Below are 21025 nucleotides of genomic sequence, written 5' to 3' on the forward strand. Positions count from 1 at the left end.
ACAATCCCAAACATGACATACATCAAGCTAATAAGACACTTTTGTCAAACTAATCACCCTTTATAAGATGATAGTGTTATTTAATAAAACAATTCATCATTGCCTCAGCACCTTCTTACTGGCCCGTATGCAGCCTATTTGCAGCTCTCTAACTGCAGGTCTGATGGTCCCCATGCTGTAGCTGGCTCGGAGGGTGACCAGCACAGGGATTTCCATCTCCTCTGGCTGTCCTGGTGAGGAAGAGCATAGAATGTTAACTCCTTCTCTCTCCCCCCTAAGTTGGCTCGTGACAACCAAAGAAACTATCAGTGGCTACAATAAACACACATTGTAGTAATTGCACATACAGATGAGCCTGGGAGGTATTAATCATCATTATGGGACAATTTACACCTTAGCTACAGGACAATTCATTCGAACATTATTCCATTGATATCCATGGTCGAGCATTGATCAGTCCCATACCATAAATCATCTAGTCAGTGTATTATAATTACAGGCTGAGAACAGCAGAAATGAAGGTATAAGCTAATGTACCTGCAAGCTGAGGTTGACTGGTTATTAGTGGAGGAAGAAGGCATTCAATAGGAACTGTCAGTGGATCTCCTCCAAGTAGGTACATATTGGGTGCAGACGCTGCACCTCGCAGATCCAGGACACAAAGTTTACTCTAAAATCAAAAATCAGAACCACACTTCAATTTGTTTATTTGGTTGCAAACAGGACGGTCAAAATGCAAGGGTTCTCAAACTGGGTCACAAAAGATCCCCAGGGATCCAAGAGCTGTAGCTTGGGGGGTCCACTAAATAATTTGTAATGCATTATTATTATTTCATACCATTTTTAAAATTGTGCATAACCACATATGGGGCTGGCATGCCATTAAACAAACTACTTCTACAACAAATTACTCGTCCCTGTGCTTATTAAAGTGCTAATATGTCTGACGTAAAGCTATCATCCCTGCATTACTCACTTTACTTATGAATCATTAGGCACACAGAATTTCTAAGTACTGACTATGGATAAAGATTTAAATAAACAGTGTAGGGGAAAAAATTGCAAACAAGCTGTGTGTTGCTTTTAGAGACCTTATTGACAAGCTCAATGGTGAGTTGATCAGAATAGTTGACAGAGGGGTGATCGGGTTGAAAGGTGACAACAACATCTTGACTTTGTCTTGCGGCAATGCTTCCCTCCACAGGCAGAACACTGAAAACACTAAGCCCATTGTAGTTCTGCGTTCCTGTAAATGACACAACGCATACATATTGACTTCACAAGGAATATACCTTACTGACAATTCCGAGATTACGTCACAAGTCAAGATGGCCGTTAATTTGGTGAACAAAACCTGCTCATTGAAAAGCGTTGGACTTTGGATTGTTGTAATTTGATTTGTAAGGATTGTTTTGATTTCAAAATGTGATGAGATGTCGTTTGCATGATAGTCACAGGAAAAAGCATAACAATCCGCCGTTTGTTTTCACCGTGCAAAGGAAGCATTTGCATTGTGTTGCATTGTGGACATGTCAGAAATGCCTTCGTGTTCGGAAATGTCAATAGAAGTTTTTAAATAAACATTACACACACATTATAATAATTAATAATACCCCACAGCTAGTTTTAATAACAGCCTATTAGGGCAACATGACTGCAAGACTTGTAGCATCGAAGTAACTTACAGTTATGGTTTGTACTAAATAATAGCTAATAATTTAGCTAATAATAGCTTCATGTCTGCTGATCTAGTACAAACTACATAAAAAGAAAGATTTTTCAATACAATTAACAAGCAAATCAATATTAAAATGGGATCGTTATAAGGTGCTAAATTCTTTTCTTTTTTTTTCTTTTTTTTTTTTTCTTTTTTTTTTTTCCTTAAGAGCTCAGTATTGTTCATTCGGAAATGTCATCATCATTGCTTTTTTTTTTTTTTTTTTTAAATATATATATATATATATATATATATACACACATATACATACATATATACATATATACATACATACATTTTTTTTTTTTTGTGTGTGTGGGTGAGTATGTGTATGTGCGTGCGTGCGTGCGTGTGTGTATTTGTTAGCTCACCAGAAAACCTATTAGAAAAAAAATCTCATACCGTTCACCTAAATCGAACACCAGGAGACCCGAGGGGACCGAAGAAAACCAAGGAAGGTGAAATCTAGCACCGACCAGACACCCCCCACCAGAACTCCTCCCCAGCCCAAGAAACATCCAGACCCCAACAAATCCAAAAAACATAAAATCAGGGAGGCCTCAAGAGACCAACGGAGAGACCGAGAAAAGGAAGGAAGGACAGACGAAGCCGCGTGAGATCCGAGACACCAGCCTCCACCGATTCAATAACCTGAGGAGGAAACAGATTGTGTCTGAGTTTCGGTAGATGCTGGTGTGGTGGATCTGGCATGCATGAAAATCTCCACCAAAGAGGGGAGCCGTCGACCCCCGCCGGAACAGAGCAAGCGCAACACCTCAGGGCCCCCCAGGCCGCGGCAGCGCCAAAGGACGACCCCCGGGCCCCACCAGGGCCACCGGCCGGAGAGCAAACCCAGGAGCAGGAGCGCCCCCCGCCCCAACACGGCCCGCGCCCCCGGCCCAACGCAGCAGGACGGGGCACTGCAGGCCCACCAGGCACCCCACCGGCCCCCAACCCCCGCCCCCCCCCACAACCCCCCGCCCCCCATCCACCCCCGCCACCCACCCCAACCCAGCCCCAGCCGCCCCCATGCCCCCAATCCCCCAGACACCCCCCACCCCCCCACCCCGCAACCCCCACCACCGCCCCCCCCCCCAACAAAGCCGCCCCCCCTCGACCCCACCCCAACCAACCGGCAGCCCCCCAACCCCCGACCCCCGGGGACCACCCGCACCCAGGCACCGGCGCCGAAGAGGGGCCGGACAGCGGAGCGGAGAGGGCAGCCGCGCCCACCCCACCCCCCGCCGTGTGGAAGGACGGAACACCGGGGGCAGAAGGGGGAGATGGGGGCACCGGAGGGCGGCCGACACCCCCGAACCCCAGGCCCAGCGGGGGAAGGCCCCGGTCGTCACCCCAGCGTTCTAAATTCTTGTTAACATGACTCTCTGGCCTTGACTCTTGATTCTGACCTTTCATTTTCATGCGTCTTTGATTTAATCCAGAGAGCAGAGAGACGCTTCCCTTGACTGCTTGCTGTAGTTCCTTTTCTTTTCCCCTTTTCAGCCTCACCTTTCTAGGCATTATGCTACAATTACTAAATAAATAGACAAATTGTAACCAAACAGACCAATGGCGTGAGAATGAATAAGACTGACTTGTCATTTCAAAAAGGCAAAGAGTATTTTTCAAAGGCAATTGACAATTCTAAACATCCGGGCATTTCTGACATTTCCACAATGCAACTCAATGCAAATGCTTCGATCGCCAATGACGTGTTGGATTGTTTTTGCCTGTGACTACTAGCATAATACAAACCAGAAACCAACAGTTCATCACATTTTGAAGTCAAAATAATCCCCACAAATCAAATTACAATGATCCAAAGTTCATTGCTTTTCAATGCACCGATCAGAGAGAGCTTCCTTTCACCGTCATTAGTCTTACTATGCGGTGGTTATCGTGTTATCTATTATTGAATTAGCATATACGATTTTAAACTAGGTGGCTAATATCCGCTAATTTATGCTCAACTGTTTGTGCTGTATGAGACATGCTTTTTCACAACAAAATAATTACAGGTAGGAAATAGAGGGCAAACAAACAATACAATTTCACTGGATTCACAACACAGTTACCTGGCTGGGGTGGAGCAGCAGGGGAAGGAGATGCGTGTGTGTGTCCCACACCGCGACCGTGGGTAATTAACAGTCACGTGGCAAAGGCGAGAGCGATTCCGATCGGGTGCTCGCAGGGGACGCATATTGTTTTGTTTTTTTCCACACGCGCTTAATCATGCAGCTTTTCTAAAAGATTGTGTCAACATTGTCCTCAGTAAAGTGTTTATTAAAAAAAAAAAAAAATCCAAAGGGCACTTTTTTTTTAGAGAGAGGGCAAAGGGGCAAGGGTGTGAGCACCACTAGGGGTCTACCTGTGCACGCCAGTGCACATACTTACCCACCACAGGCTGGATCTTGGAGTCCGTGTAGCCACCCAAGAGCAGGGCCACCCTCTCGTCAGCACCCTGAGTCTTGGAAGGCGAGAGACTGTACAACATCGCCTTGAAACCCACTGCAACAGCCGAGCTGTTCTGGAGCTACAACCAATGCAAGGCTTGTCATGTCAAAAAACACAAAACCTTAACACTATGGCATTGGAAGACCTAGACAAAGCGATGCAAACATTGAAGGTAACTAACTTATCTAAAATACATATTTGGTACAGGTAAGACCATCAGGAAAGTGAATGGCAGCATAACCTAGTCCTAGATCCTACAAGTTACAACCTGGCTCCTTTGGAGAAAAAAAACGTAACATTTTGAAAGTTTGTTAGTGTTTGAGAAAAAAAAAACCATGACAATTATTAGACTAGAGATGTGACATTTTTCACCGATTATAAGTGAAGCAAATTATATTGATATTTTATTTAAAAGCATTTATTCTGACTTTGCCAAACGGCAATTCTGTGGGAAAATCATTGGCCGTTGTTTGTGCTGATGAAATGATGCTTTCCTACCTTCAAGACCTGTGAGGTGCTCTCCTTCTCTAGCACATACGCAAAGTCCAAGAGACCTCCGGGGTGGGAGGAGGTGATGGCAGGAACCACTGCCTCCCCGCGCAGAGTCACGGCCAAAGTCATCTTCTGACAACGCACCTCCAAAGTCTCACAGTACTGATTAGAGAGACCTGATTAGATTGTGCCCCATACTACAAGTCATTCCATAGAATGAAAGTGCATGATTAATGTGTCAATAACTGCACAAATAAATAGTCCAGCAATGAGCAGTTGTAATTTAAATATGGCACCTTATTTTCAAACGTAGGACAGAAGGCTAGCACCAGGGTGTGTTGCTCTCCAGGTCGTATGCCTCTGAGAGCATTAAGAAGTGAAAAGGGTCCATATATATCCAGCAATGATGACCTCAGCTTGAAAACCAAAACACAAAATAGTCGTGACATGTTCGTATTTTATTTGAGTCCCAACAGCAGGACGAATTACTGATACATACATATTTGTTTTTAGGGCTTGAGTTTTTTTTTTCAATCAAGGTATAGCTGCCCGAATATATATATTTAGTCTATACTTAACCAATTTATACACAATATTTGACGGCGAAAAAAAATACCTCTAAAGATTCCTCCGAAATGTTCTTGACAGAAAATCTTTTAATCACTCTCTCTCCTAAAAATGAGAGAGTCCGAAAAGCATGGAGAATGTTCAATACACAACTGCATACATGCACGCTTGGAATGACACACGGGAATTGTGTACAGGACAGTACTGTACTCACCTACTGCCACTTGCTGGAAATCCAAGGCATAATTTCTGATATTGCTGGATACCACCACTAGAGGAGGCTGTACAGCTGGACATTGCAGCTTCAAGTAGACAATATTGAGAGGACTGTGGATATAATGATGTGATATATGAAATGATTATGTGGAACATTAACCCTGTACATCTCAAATGTCTTTCTTAAATGTCATTCCCATTTATGTCAGTTTAGTCTTCAATTCATCTCATATACATGATTTTGTAAAGTGGGAGGGAGCTGGTATCCAGGGAAATTCCACACCAGGAAGAACAAACGAACTTCACACAGGAGTTGGCTAAAGATGGAAACTTAGAATTGTGAGGCAGACGTATAAATAATAAACCATGGATTAAAATCAGGATAGTAAAAATTTCATGGGATTTTCCCAGTCAGTGGTTCTCAACCTTTTTCCAGTGATGTACCCCCATAATCAAGGACCCCCTCATAATCCTAACACCATCATGTATAACCCTTAAAGGGATGGAAATTATTTATTTTCTGGCCGTAGAAAGAACTTAACATCATTCAATTGAATCAAATGTATTATTTAATCGACTTCACAGAGTGAGTAGCTATACTTAATTTTAGTGCCCGGCGAGTCGCGACGGTTTGGGATTTAATTTTACCTCCACGTTGGCTGGGCCTGCCTGTCTTCCTGGGGAGGGTCACCATCTGACACAAAGCAGGGGATGGTGTACTCACTGTAGCGCGAGGTGAAGGAGTGCAGCAAAGACGCCCTCGCCTCCTCAAACCTCTGACTTCTAGGAATAAAATCCAGCACAATTTTGAAAAAAAAAAAAAGGCAAAATTGAATGATCATAAGACACCGTGTTATTAATAAATAAAGCCTTGGAGAACAATTCAGCGTTGTTGAATCTTTGACTTATGTCCATAGTGTTAATTGAGTAAAAATATAGCCTATACTTACCAAATTTACAACATACTTCAGATGTTTAAGAGGCTTCTTAAAAATAAATAAATAAATAACATACAGTGTTTGAGCACACTCTTACCCTGCATCTATGTTGTCAGGAAGTGCTGTCCGTATTGACCTTGCAGTTTTGGAGGAAAAGTCTGAAATTTTACTGCTCTTGGACAATTTCTTCCCTTTGCTGGGCTCTGCCTCCCTTTTAGCCTTTTGAAACATAAGCAATTTAAAGTGAACAAAATATCAGCTTAGGTCTGAGTTTAAGAATAAAAGACTTGAATTGCACCTCCTCTTCTAGGAGCTTTTTACTGTCCTCCTCATTGGTCTGCTTGGCTTTGAGGAGGAGGCGCATTGCCTCTTCCTTGATATTCCGGTCTTCTAGTTTGGGATTAAATGTGACCTGGACCAAACACCTCTGGAGTGCGGTAACAAGGATGAAGACACACACTGGTTAATATAGTTAATTATTACTATATTATTATTATAAAAATAAAAAGTTACCCCTGTTCCTCCAAAAAAGAAATTGCTTATGATGTTGAGTCAGTAATTTTGGGCTACATTTGCAAATAATCTTTTTTAAATAGGAAATCAATATAATAACTGAAGTGTCCCACGTTACTGAGTGACAATATCATCTTTAAAATGAACCAAAACTCAACTAATAGTCAAATAATACAAAACTAATACCCATGTACTGTACGTATTAATTTTTTCTTTTTATTTACTTATTTTGGCAGATATAACATTTACACCTACGGACAATTTAGACATTGTAGAGCCCTTGCAAACAAAAAGAGAACATGCAGAGTACACAGTAAATCTTGAGCTGAGATTTGAAACCCCAACCTCAGAACTGTAAGGTGTGCTACCACTCTTCCAACATGCTGCCTGCATTTTGAAAATTGTGTTCACTTCTGCCAGATTTCCAGCAGAGGGCAGCTTAACACAGTTGCAGAGATATGGCCAATGAGCCAGTAACAGATTAGGGTTGTACAGTACTAATTTGAGCATGAGCTGGAAGATCAGTTAGCTATTTGAAGGATTTGGATTATATTTTATTTGTTTTATTAAATGTATTATCTTAGCTAAATTTTGTTTTTAAAAATAAATAGAAGGCGCAATAACAGAAATGAAAGTATTCAAGTGACTTTGACTACACACAAATGATTTCCCTACAAAATCAACTCAAAATATTGCATTTTTTTACTGCTAGCTGGACTGACTTTGAGGTCTGATTAAAAATTAAAAGCACTTTTAGGAGGATCTTGAGTTGCTTTGAATTTGTTAAAAACTGCAAAAATACAAGATGCAAAAATGAAAAGTATAAACAGTCTGAGTAATGACACGTCACTGCACAAACATCCTTGAACTGCCTGTTCAACGTCAGCCTGAACTTGGAAGATGTGCTCCTCCTCTCACCTTCCCAGGCAGCAGGCGTCCTGCGGCAGGAGTGATGCTAATGCTGGAGTCTTGAGGTGGGGTGAAGGAAAACAGCCTGGCCCCAGCAGATGGTCGTTGTTTGGACTGGTTTCGGACGGTTTGGTTATAGGTGAGGTAAAGGAGAGCAGTGGAGTGGTCGCCAACTGCCGTGTGCCCAAACTGCACCAGGGAATGAGACAGCGCCAAGGTAGGGCAGACACCCATGGCACGGCAAGCCAGGGGAAAGACTCTGAAGACAAATACGAATGGATATCATTTAATCATCCTTTCAGTAACAATACAATAGATGGCTAAAAGTTCACCTGTTAATTCCTGATTTGCAGCTGAGATTGAAACGGTACTCTTTTGCTTTGTTAGCGCTGAAAATGATATCGATCTCCAGTGTTTCTTGCGGGAGAAGAATGCCGAAGCCATCATTAGGTTGGACGTCAACAAACTGCGGTGCGAGCAGAAAATCCAGTACATAATTGCTTAGATTTTACAATAAGCAAAGGGCTTATAACATTATATGCAGTGGTATCTGTATTCACAACTCCCGAACTAAACTTCAATAATGTACTCGTTTTTTGTTACCCAACACTTATTGAGCCTTGGCACATATTTTACTTTAGAAACATCTCATAGCACAATACCCAACAAAAATGTCCAAAAAGGCAATACACAGGTAATTAAGTGCCTTCTACCATCCAAAACAAGAGCATTTAATTGTCCTGGTTGTCACTATGCATTGCTGGACAGATAAATAAACAAACATATTAGTAGTAGTTAACAAAGAAGATAATTCTCACTATTCCGTGACAGAGCCCTGCACTTATCTACTCAACACGTCTTTTGTGTATTATGAAAGCTCCTCCCCTCACTTCAACATTGCTTGTTGGCACTATTATACATTATTAGACAGAACTTTGACATGAGAACAAAAAGAGGGACTAGGCAAGCTTTTGGGCAGCTAATAGAGCATAGGTGTCAAACTCCGGTCCTCGAGGGCCGGAATACTGCAGGTTTTGGATGTTTCCCTTCTCCAACACAGCTGATATATGATCAGCTCATCCGCAAGCTCTGCATAAGCCTGATAACGGTCATGCTGATTGGAATCAGCTTGTGTTGGAAGAGGCAAACCTCCAAAACCTGCAGGACTGCGGCCCTCGAGGACCGGACTTTGACACCTATGTAATAGAGGATAGGTTCCCCCCAAAACATCTGATAATATTGTAGCTTAATTGAAGAATTAAATTCCAAATCCATTTTCAAAATATAATTTGAGTAGCAAATCGCAATTAATGCAGGGGAGCAATATAATCATTTTCAGACCACTCAAAGTAAATTTCCCAAAGCATATGATCATTCTCATGGCACACATGCCGTAGCACACTGGTTGGGATTCACTCCTCTCACCTCTGGGAGTCCAACAAAACCAAACACTTGAGGTAGCAGTGACATGTTGGTTAGGCGGACACTGCTTTTGACTGACTGGTAAATCGAACAATAGCCAAAGTCCACCTCGCTCTGGCCAAACTTCAAGTCGGACGAAGTCACAATTGCTTGGACTGTGTAAATGACAGGCTGCACCTGAAAACATCATTAAGTGTTTAAGGCTTTGACCACTTTTAGAATTCAGCTGAAATTAGCAACAGAACGGTATAGTACACAGTAGTGATGGGAAAATGAAGCTTCATGAAGCACTTGTGATATTTTTTGACTCCCCTAGATGGTGCTCTTGGTTTAAATATAAAGGCTAGTGCAAAGGAAATTGATTACATTTCCACTGCATCTTTCAACCAAGAGCGCCATCTAGAGGAGTCAAAAAATATCACAAGTGCTTCATGAAGCTTCATTTTCCCATCACTAGTACACAGTAAATTCTGTAGAGTAAATTTGACTCTTTATTAGAGTGGGGCCAAAGACTCAGTTTTAGAGTAATGTTTACACTTGAAGAGAGTAAAATAAAGAATTGGGGGGAAAAAAGTCACTCATGGGTTGAGGAACAAACTCAAAATCTTCATCTTGGGAGACTGCCACGCTACCACCTGAGCTATGCCCCTCCTACTGTTTGCTTATATCCAAGAGGAGACCCAAAACTGATTTGGTCTCTTGGAGTTACGAAGATTCCAGCTGACACGAGCAATATACTAACACACAGCAAAAGCTGCATGGCTCAGGGAGTAGATCAGCTGTCTCCCAAGCTGTAGGTTGTGAGTTCATTCCTCAATACTTGAGTGACCATTTTTTATTTTTTTAGTTCTTCAATTCTTTAATTTACTCTCTTACAAGTGTAAATATTACTCTAAAACTGAGTCTATTTGGTCCCACTCTAAATAGAGTCAAATTTACTCAAAAATGTACTGTGTTAAGTATTGTAAACCTTAACAACTACACTTGATGTAGTTACATACCGTATTTCTTCATAATGTACTGTATACGTTTTTGCCCCCTTATTTGCAGTGCCAGGCCTCTATTGGTAAAGTGTTTATATGTTTTATAATACAATGTACATATTATTATACATGTTGTAATAAGAAATAACACACTTTTCAAATAAATCAAACATCATATAGTATTCTATTCCAATAAATATGTATTCTATATGGCACTACAGTCTCTGTCACTCACTGAAGGCTAGATATCTGCCATTTGTATTATTTCCCCCCAACGTTACCAAGACTACATGTGCTCCACAAGTAGTGTGTACTCTGATAATGACACTTGGGAGGCGCCCACTTGAGGTGTGGCATTTGTCCATTCAAGTGGACGTTGTCTATTTAAGTGGAGGAAAAACCGTAATGCGACTCATCACGTCATGTTGTCATTATTGTGTCTCTAAAGCCTTGGCAAATAAATCATATCCTACCAATCCCCATTATTCTGCAAAAATCTCATCTCAAATGCTGCAGGCTATATTGGTTCTTGACCTTACAACACTGTATGTGCACTTGCTTGTGTGCGCATGCTTTAATGCCAGGAGCTCAGGGCTTGTAGGCAACACATTTGGTGCTCCACAGGAACATCCTGGCCCTGTCTTTGGCTCTTTGTCAGGGCTTTGCCTCCCTTGTCTGTGCAAGGACAGGCAAAAGGGGAAGGCGACAATTTGGCAAGGAGAATGGACACATTTAGATTTACTTAAAAAACAAAACAAATCAACTGACACCAGTGCTATAAACATGTTTACGCAGCTTCTCTGTATATTAGAATCTAGGCTTCAGTTGAGACATTTTCCTTGCGGAACAACCTTTATGCTTGGTTTGTTAACACCCATGGAGCAACTGGGCCTTGAGGGTATGAGATAATTTTAGCTAACGAGCTAAATAGGTTACAACCTCCAGTGGCTCAGCTTCTGTTCGGGATAAGGATGGATTTTTTTTTCTCCAGGATCACATGGAGATCTACAACGGACTGTGCATAGGCCTAGTATTGTACAAATGTAAAAAAATAATCAGAATAATCACATCTTAGAAATTTTGATTAATCACAATTAATCGCTTAATAAAAAAGGCTTTTTTTTATCAAAATGTTTTCCCCCGCCAAATTTGAAGAGCACCGGTTATATGTTAATTCTTATGACATCTACTGTTACGAGGACGTCTTCAACATTTCATCCTCCTCTTTTTCTAATCAGTTAATTACTTGCATAATTTAAAAAAAAAAACATTTTGACATGAACAAATATTCTAAATGTGTTACGCAAACATTTATTAAATGCTTTACTTTAATGCATGTAATTATGTTTATTGCTCAAACACAACCTGTGCTACCTTAAATGTAGCCTTTCGCTGTCACGCTAAAGGATAATCTATGGTCAAAATTAATAGTGTGATTAATATGTGTTAATTCATGATTAATGCAATAGTTTTTGTGATTAATTAATCAGTTAACGCTTAAACTTTGACAGCACTAAAAATAATACAAACCTGCCCTGCAACTTGCACTGCCATTGGAACCTCCAAGACACCAGTAGCGCTGTCAAAATACTTGTCAGCATCTTCGGCTAAGGTGTTCCTGGGAGACAACACAAGAGTGAATACACTCTTCAAATGAAAAACATGTGGCTCATGGTAGAAAATATTTGTGCACACCTGAGTTAGAACTCAGAAGTTTCCACTATACAATGTTGCCATAAAAATGTTTTGTTTATGCTAATAAAACAAAAAAAAGTGTAGTGCAAACAAAAACAGACAACAATTTAGCTCATGTCTATGATACCAAAAGTCAAAAGCCTCAAGCTATTACTGAGCTTTTCAAAGAAAGATAAGGATTCAGACACAGAAGGCCCATTATTTTATTTTAACCCACAACTGTGGGATCGGCTCGCCAGGGAAAGCAGGAGAGAGACGCAGAGCACGCCTCCACAGTGCTGTAGGTTGTAGCCATGGTGATGGGAGACGTAAGTATGATTCAAAGGGGCCCAGTAGTTATGCACATGTAAACCTCCAGTCCCTCAATATCTCCCTCACAGCCAAGAGCTACACGCTTGATCAATAAAAACGCATACTCAACATGGATATAAAAGGGACTTAAACTGTACATCCTCATCATGTAGTCAAATGTCAAATCCAGTTCTAAATATAGATCTACCACTCCTCACATCTTCTCTTATGAAGCCAGTCGCTGTTTCTACAACCTGCTTTGGTTTTGTTTTTCTCTTAATGCTGGATGAAGGTTTGAGAGCCAATGCTGCAGATTGTGGTTTTAAGGCTCTCCAGATGTCCATGTGTTTCTTCCCAAAATGCATTAGAGGCAAGCCTTGTCATCAAGAAATCTGTCATATACAGGGTTTGAGGGTTTGAATTCTTATACTACAGGCCTTAATATTACACTCTCTAAAATGTGTGATTTCACTTTAAGAATCTATTGCTGGGAGCAATAAATAAAAAAAAAACTTCCTAAACTGTCAAAATGAAATCTCTGCATTAACAAAGGGGAGTGATGAAAATGACTCGCTGTAGCCTGACCAATGAGTGCAGAGGGTGTATTTAAGGAAGCACTCTGGTGCTGCGTGCTAATAGAATCTCTGCTGGAGAGTCACTCTTGAATTAGCTTGGCAGGCCAGAGTGGAAAAGCCTGGCGGGATGTCGCCAGGCCCATATGCTCTGGAGAATTTTGTGGATGGTTGAAGTTGAAGATTTGTCAGCATCCTGCACAGATTGGTGTGTTTTGTTTCTATGTGGCCAGATCATCCACAACGTCATGTATAAGTACTGTAGTTCTCTACTACAGTCTCTAATGATTACACTGAGCTCAGCGGAGGACCTAAACGGCTGAAGTAGTGACTTTGTAACTAACACGGGTTCACTGTAGAAATGATTCATCTGACTCATGAGTTACTTCAGTAGTTTTTTCTTCTTCTAAAAAAACGATTACTCATAAAAAGCGACCACCTTGTGTCAGTTGTACAGTAGAATCTCCAAAGCATCAAACTGTCACCTTTGTAAAAACCTTTTAGCCTTCCTAATCGTTATACAAGTAAAAGGAGAAGTTAGGAAGGTAAACATATGGTGCCTTTCTATGCATGTTGTTTATCAATAACATAAGCACATGTAGCAATAAGTGATGTATATTTATTTTTTGAGCATGGTTGCCCCCTCTTTGTTGGAAGTGCCCTCTGAGCACTGTGCCCATTCATGTACCAAACAATTAAATCCCACTGCAGCATGAACCCCTGCTTGGATTTGACTTCACTATTAAAAAGTGATTATAAAAAGGATTACAACATGGATTAAGAAGCTTAGTGATTTTTTTAGTCTGTACAGATGAATGAATAAAAAAAAATGCAGTGACCTCACAAGATATCTGCCAAATATTGATAGACAAGAAAATTTGTTTGCTTTTGTTCCCCCCAACATAATTAAAAATACTACTATTGGCGCATGCAGTGGCGGGCTTTGCAGTATAGCGTCGGCCGTGGCGTTCCACGTAATCTGTTGCAAATCTGCAGGAAATCATCCTTGTAATCTCCCTTTTATCAGATGGAACTGCAGCTGTAGGACACTCTTCCGAGATTAAGCCTAAAACCGCTGATTCAAGGGATACTTTTCCAATGACTTTGCCATCAGGTTAGCCAAAGCAGGGACCTGCTCCTCCATAATGTGCCTTTCTATCACCAAAAATGTGGGGAAATAATCTGAATTAGGGATAAATTACTCCAAAAGTAGCATTTTAAAAGTAGCATATTATAGTGGAGGTAATATGTGTGGATTAGTATTATCTGAAACAAATCAATTACATAGTTTTAGTTCTCTGCTCAAATGGTCAATTTGTTGAACTGTTTTAATAGGTCTGTTGGCTACTCATCACTTGTTCAAGTTATTGCTTTCCTGGTGAATGGAACCACTCAAAATATTCTACATTCCGATGGCTAGAATTCCAATAAGATGATCAGGGTCATGATTGACTAACAAATGAACCACTGACCTTGATATTGTGGTAAGGGGATTATGGAGAATATGAAACAATACTATGGATTCACAGTGTAGAGTGGGGGTGGGTAGTGGAGGCACAGGCTGGATGGTGACAAATACAAGTGGAAGAAGAGAGGGATGCAGTGCAGGAAAGCTGGTGGGCAGGCTGAAGTAAGACTGTGGACAGGAAGCAGAGCAAGAACCTGCAGCAAAGCTATGAGTCATTCTAGGTTCTAGATTTAACAGCACACTGAGCAAGTTTGTGTGTGTGAGTGCGTGTGCATATGTGTGATGTGTGACTGAGTGAAAGCAGTAAGGGGCAACAAGGATTTGGAAATTCAAACATGCCTATGGGTAAGAAACCTTTGCAGTTTAGTTTTAATGAAATACCACACAAAAAAATCATTCTAAAATATGTCCAGGAACAGGCCACAGATGACACGAATGCTGGAATGCTGATACACTAGACTAGACTGAAAATCTCATGTTTGTGTAGTTATGTACTTTTCAGTTCCCAGAGTATATTGTGTCATGCAATACTGAACTTTTTTCTGTCCCAAGGTTATTTATCATTATCAAGTGTGCGTGTTGTTAGTACTGTGTTTAGCTCAGTGGTAGAGAACCTGCACTACTGAGGCTAGTCCTCAACGCAGGTGACTCTGGTTCAATTCCCGGACCTAGCAGGTCTTTCACTCCCTCTCTCTACCGCTTCCTGTCCAAACTTCATCTGTCCTGTCATTAAAAAAGGCAAAATCCCCCTCACCCAAAATACTCAAAAAAGAAATGATAAAGTGCTCATGATCCAGTCCTACATGTAATTGTATGCATCCTGGTACATATAGTACATGACAGAAAATAGACAGTACATTCTTCTTTATTTTGGCAAGGTCTTCATTAGCTAAATTTTATTCTCAAATGGAGATGAACAGGTGCAAGTGCTACTAATAATATGAATGACGTCATTACAACTTAAAAGTGCTCAGGTGTGGTGGAGAATGATTTTCCAAATGTTGCCTGTCCCTGGTCTAGACAGTACCCTTTGTAGGCAAATCTTTACAGGTAATTTGGTAATATGCGATATGTACTGCAAACGGTACAAATGGCAAGGGTCCCAATATGTACCCTGTTTAAAGGATACAACAGGTGTGCCCTTGAGAGTACTGCCCCAGTGAGAACCTATTGGACCGGCAAAGGTACAAATTCAGCAATTTTTTTCCCGAAATTGTACGGAATGTCTCCACATGAATCACATCTTGATTGTTTCAATTCAAATATATTGAGGTGCTACAAATAGGCAAAATCCTATAACCTTTGTTATTGTAAATGTACTTCCAGGGCGAACTATATGTGTGTTTTGTAGTGATGGGAAAATGAAGCTTCATGAAGCACTTGTGATATTTTTTGACTCCCCTAGATGGTGCTCTTGGTTTAAATATAAAGGCTAGTGCAAAGGAAATTGATTACATTTCCACTGCATCTTTCAACCAAGAGCGCCATCTAGAGGAGTCAAAAATATCACAAGTGCTTCATGAAGCTTAATTTTCCCATCACTAGTGTTTTGTCAACACTTCCCCAGAAACAGATTGACTGATTTACTTATTGGGGATTTCGACTGAGCGTCTTTATCCACATATAGTACCAAATCTTCAGAAAAGTCTGATCATCCCAACACTACCCAAACATTCTATAACAGCAGTGTTTTCAAAGAGTGTTGTCTCCTTGCCTTATTAATACGAGCTTGCTCATAAACAGCGGCGTCTTCACGAGTTTTTGCAAATAAAGAACAGATTTGACGGAAGAGGATAAAAGAAAGCCTTGAGTGAGCTGCAAGGTAGAACTATTAGAAAATCAAATTAAGTAAAAAGGAGATAATAGTTATCACAAAGGTGAAAGGCTAAGAAAAATACAAGTCTGTGTGAGAGAGTGGGAGAAGCCAAAGCCAGCAGTTCAGAAGCAAATAGAGGATAGAGGCAGTAGGGAGGGGGTGGAGGCCGAGGCTTGTGCTAGGCTTCGCGGATGCAGCACCAGCAGCACGATTCACACTCTAATCCTCACATTAAAACCGCTGCTGATTCACTAAAGCAGATTAATGCCATTTTCCACACTTTCCCCTCCCACCTCGCTGCTCTGGGAGAACCCCAAACTTTGTCATTTGAATATAATTTGGCGTATTTTCATCATAATCCGTAACTTCTTAGCTCTCAATACATTAAGGATGTTAAGATATGAAGGAAAAGAGGGTGGGAAGAAGAATACACGCGCCCACATAGTGCATGCATCTCATATTTGCTCTCGAGGTCTCCTGGTCGATCTCCTGGCATTCACTACTGCACTCAAATCTTTTTTGTGTGTGATTAATATTACTGAGTATGCTTTTATTATACACGCTTCTCTGAAACCACTGATTATTGAGACTGGAGAGTGCAACCTGTGCAAGTCCTTTCCTTTAAATCTTAACAGAATGTTAATATCAACAGGTTTAGAGTAAAATAAAAATTTGATTATGACCGCTCCAGTGATTTCATTATGACGGCATCTTCTGTGTGTGTCCTATACCTTGGCACAAACTTGAGGTGAGCAGTGAAGCTTGACTGAGCCTGGAGAAAGCCTGTCCTTGGTATGATCTCCATGTGTTTCCTCATCTCCGGCCACAGGTCAAAAGTCATCTTCAAGGCTGTGCTGGTGCTGACACGGAAAACACATGGATGATTAAAATCAGACTGACTACTGAAAGATAATGCATTATACATGTATTGTATTATTAAAGAAAAAAAACTTTGACCCTGAGCATTTGACATGTTACTGTTATTAGTATTTTTTAATAGACAATTCTTTGAAAGTTATTTGCTAAAAAAAAAACAATTTTAGCCAAATAGTCATTCTTCTTTCTTTCTACTGTATTTTGAATTTGGCACTAAGAAAAAACAAAAACAAAACAACGTGAATAACATTTACCTGCCAGCTGTTATATGCAACCTAAACTAGTCTTGGTCATATGTAATGCACTGAGGGCCATTTCCTCAAAAATTGTACTGTTAAAATCACTGTCATCTCGTCACAAAATAAAACAGCCAATCACACTACAGACAGAAGAAATACGATGCAGTCAAAGATGCAGACAGAGTAAATGGAAACCGTGATTATCATTGCAAGGTAAAAATGCCTTGTACACATACGTTAGTGAAATTGTAAGGATGATTACTACAGTAATGTTATTTATAATGCCTTACAGTATTGTGTTGCAACTTGCAAGAAAGAGCCAGACTCAATGCAATTGCATTACTTTTACTCTCAACACTGGGTACAATACAGTAAGAAGGCCCTAGAAGACTTTATTTTCTTAAAGTAGGTGTACCAGACAGGTAACCTTTAAGGCAAATTGACCTTTGGTTTGGCACAACTACAAACACATCACATACAGTTACACTACACATATGATTTACCTGATGGCATTGATAGGAGTTTTTTTTTCTTTCTGAAAACTCTTAAATAGAATCGAAGGTCAAATCTCCTTTTTCTTTCTGTTCCAAGGTGGGCTGGGTGGGGGTGGTTCAGGTGCACATTTGATGAAAACCCATACACAAAAATACTTTCAGTTTCTTTTCTTTTTTCTTTTTGGTATATTTCTCCAGCAGAAATTACCTCATAATGAGATGTGTACCCGAGATCCATATCAATTGGGTCACCCAGTTTCTAGGAGTTCCAACAGATGGTTGTGCCCGTGGCTACAAGCCATCAATGATGGCTTGTGATATAAATGGCTTTACACCATGGGAATTTTCAAACACATCCACCCCCCTACTCATACCTTGACAATAACAGTGGGAAAAAATTGAAAACTTTTTGTTTTGGCAACTTTCATTGGATGAGCTGTGACCCATTAGAAGAAGAGGTTAATTCTATGACAGATGCCCAAGCAAATGGCCCATATCTTGAAAGAGGACTCTCAGTTCCACACTTGAGGGATATTACATTTCTGTCACGAGTGCAGCTTTATTATCTTTACATTCAAGGGTGCTGACAGGTTTTTGGGTCCCCATGAAAAAACGCCAACGCTGTAGAATGGATGCATATAAATTCATGATTCTATGATTTCTTTAGTGCTGATGCAACAATACATTTGTATCAAGATTTGAAGTATAAGTAAACATAAAATTCATTTACACCTTTTTCCACATCTGTTTTTCTTTTTATTGGAATGTGGCAAGGGTTCGAGAAAATGTCCCACTGTGCTTCTACTAAATGTTACTAGCGGTATTTTAAAACAAGTACAGAGATACACAACTTTATTGGGTGTGTATTTTGAAAAAGTCAATTAAAAAAAAAAGAAGATATGTGAGCACATCACATGAATTAGTAATTATTATCCTTAAGAGAATACCCATTTTGATTTTGATTGTGGAGATTTATACAGTGAGCCGGGGCATGGGTGGATCTATTCTAGCACTATACAGGGCTGCGGACCACCCACAAATAATACAAAATTCAAGAGACTATTTATATGGCTCATCACTTTTAACAGAAAGCTGTCAAGTGGTATATTTCTTTAAGATGTGAATTGCACTTTGTGGTCTATGTAGAAGTCTTCCCGGCCCGTGCTAGACAGCTGTAAGAATATGATGATGTGTAAATTGATCTCATTAAATGAATCTCAATGTTTAATGCTACTTGAGGCTTAAATCTAATTTTAGATGCTCCAGAAAGTGTTGCGGTTGTGATTTTTGTCTATTTTGATTGCAATATTGACAGGGTTGGGAGGGTTACTTTTAAAATGTATTCCGTTACAGTTTCAAGTTACCTTCTAAAAAGTTTAGTTAGTAACGTAATCCAAGTACCATAATATTAAAGTAATGTAACTTGATTACTTTGTATTACTTTTGGATTACTCCAATAACAAGTATGCTAATGAAGACAAAATAAAAATAAATATCACCACAATATATATTCTATACAATGTGCCCTTGCTATTTGCGGGGGTGATAAGGACCCGGGCAGTCTACAAATAGCAAAAATTATTGTGTAATTAAAAAGCATGTAGGCTATAGATTGGTTGGTTGATTGATTGATTGATTGATTGATGTCCATATGCTGTTTTCGAACTGTAGATAGATAGATAGATAGATAGATAGATAGATAGATAGATAGATAGATATATAGATAGATAGATAGATAGATAGATAGATAGATAGATAGATAGATAGATAGATAGATAGATAGATAGATAGATAGATAGATAGATAGATAGATAGATAGATAGATAGATAGATAGATATTCATCCAATGAGGATGGCGAAGTGTAACAACTGCAAAATGAACTTTTATCCCAGTCACAAGTTTAGCCGTGTATATGTTGTGTATGATGTTTAAATAGTGAATTGGTGGGAGGAAGATTTTTTTGAAAGGTGTAACTCACATTATGGTTATAGGCTAGCGGGCTAGCTAGCAAGAAGCTACAGCGCGTAGCATGCCGCTGGACTCTCAGCTCAAACTTTCGCTCCGAGTAAGTTCCAGTGAATACCGGTCGCCATTTCCTCCTCCCGTCCGTGAAGCTTTTTTAAACTGCCCGCGTGTGGACACGACTAGTCAGCTCTCTCTTTCTTTCTCTCTCTCTCTCTCTCTCTCTCTCTCTCTCTCTCTCTCTCTCTCTCTCTCTCTCTCTCTCTCTCTCTCTCTCTCTCTCTCTCTCTCTCTCTCTCTCTCTCTCTCTCTCATCATAGAAATTGTAATCCCTCAAAGTAATCCCCACTTTTAGTAAATGTACCTGTAATCTGATTACATGTTTTTCCTGTAACTGTAAGGGACAACAGTTAAAAACATTTTGTAATCTGATTACATAACGGCGGTACATGTATTCCGTTACTCCCCAAGCCTGAATATTGACCAACACCCTTCTCTATTTACTAGAGCAGTGTGAGAGGGCGGGGCAGAGCTGCTGGAGAGCAGGGCTCGTTCTGCACACCGACAGGACATCAGCAATCAGTTCCACCTGTGCCAGACGATTTTTGCCCCAATATCATTCAACCCTGCTTTCCAGTTGCTCTCCAGCCTGTTTCTCGAGTTGAGATTTATGTTGACTTTTCCCTTGTGGTGATTTTGTGTTTTTAACCTTTTGCAAGAAGAGTTTTTCCCTGAGAAGGAGATTTTTTTGTGTGTGTTTAATAAACTTTTGTTCACGATTCTGCATCTGGCTCCTTGCCATTGACCACGTCGTTACAGAAAGGGAAGAAAAAGCATATGATGTGGGTTAAGACGGAGTGAGGATTCAAAGACATCTGTATTTGTTTGTATTTTTGCCAAATTCAGTGGCAAGTTACAAGTGGCTGTGCTGTAATGATGTCAAAGTATAATTTACAAATCCCATGCATTAATCAGCTACACATTCGCTGTGGAAATGCTCAGTAAATCAGGGTGAAACTTATCAAATCGAACTGTACTTGTTGGTGAAAATCGTAAAGCTAATTTATTACAGCTACCTAGTGGCACCAAATGTTATGCTGTATTTTCCTGAGGGAGAAAAAGGAGATATATTTGTTTAAGTGGCCAACACATTGCAGTAACTAATTGTGGCACAACATCTCTTAGAGCGGAGGCCACCATTAGAAGATATTAATGAACAATTCTGTGTGATAATCTGCTTATCATCTCAACAGACATGATGGCAAATGTTGAGATACCAGTAGACAGCTCTGTCCACCCCCCCCAAAAAACTGACAAGCTATTTGTTTTGCCCAAACTGCAGCAATTTGAACGATGTATTTCATGGTTTGCTCTGAGATCTGCGTACCACACTGAGGCTG

General features: G+C 40.3%; 1 protein-coding gene across 2 annotated transcripts in view; it reads right to left on the reverse strand.

Annotated features, from left to right (window-relative positions):
• The window catches only part of cfap74 (cilia and flagella associated protein 74), a 47499-nt gene that overhangs the window by 1703 nt on the left and 24771 nt on the right, over positions 1-21025 (reverse strand). For both annotated transcript variants that reach the window (XM_086069363.1, XM_086069364.1), the window contains exons 22-37: positions 16785-16913; positions 11742-11829; positions 9232-9405; positions 8139-8272; positions 7816-8065; positions 6683-6811; positions 6482-6603; positions 6095-6229; positions 5445-5557; positions 5280-5335; positions 4960-5079; positions 4670-4825; positions 4112-4250; positions 1092-1246; positions 538-670; positions 112-230 (exon numbers count right to left, since the gene is read on the reverse strand). In XM_086069363.1, the coding sequence (XP_085925489.1) occupies positions 112-230; positions 538-670; positions 1092-1246; positions 4112-4250; positions 4670-4825; positions 4960-5079; positions 5280-5335; positions 5445-5557; positions 6095-6229; positions 6482-6603; positions 6683-6811; positions 7816-8065; positions 8139-8272; positions 9232-9405; positions 11742-11829; positions 16785-16913 (2152 nt within the window). The remainder of the gene's footprint in view (positions 1-111; positions 231-537; positions 671-1091; positions 1247-4111; positions 4251-4669; positions 4826-4959; positions 5080-5279; positions 5336-5444; positions 5558-6094; positions 6230-6481; positions 6604-6682; positions 6812-7815; positions 8066-8138; positions 8273-9231; positions 9406-11741; positions 11830-16784; positions 16914-21025) is intronic.

The sequence above is a fragment of the Leptonotus elevatus genome, chromosome 2 (genome assembly GCF_054856555.1).
Source record: "Leptonotus elevatus isolate MCC_2025b chromosome 2, RoL_Lele_1.0, whole genome shotgun sequence".
Lineage (NCBI taxonomy): Eukaryota > Metazoa > Chordata > Actinopteri > Syngnathiformes > Syngnathidae > Leptonotus > Leptonotus elevatus.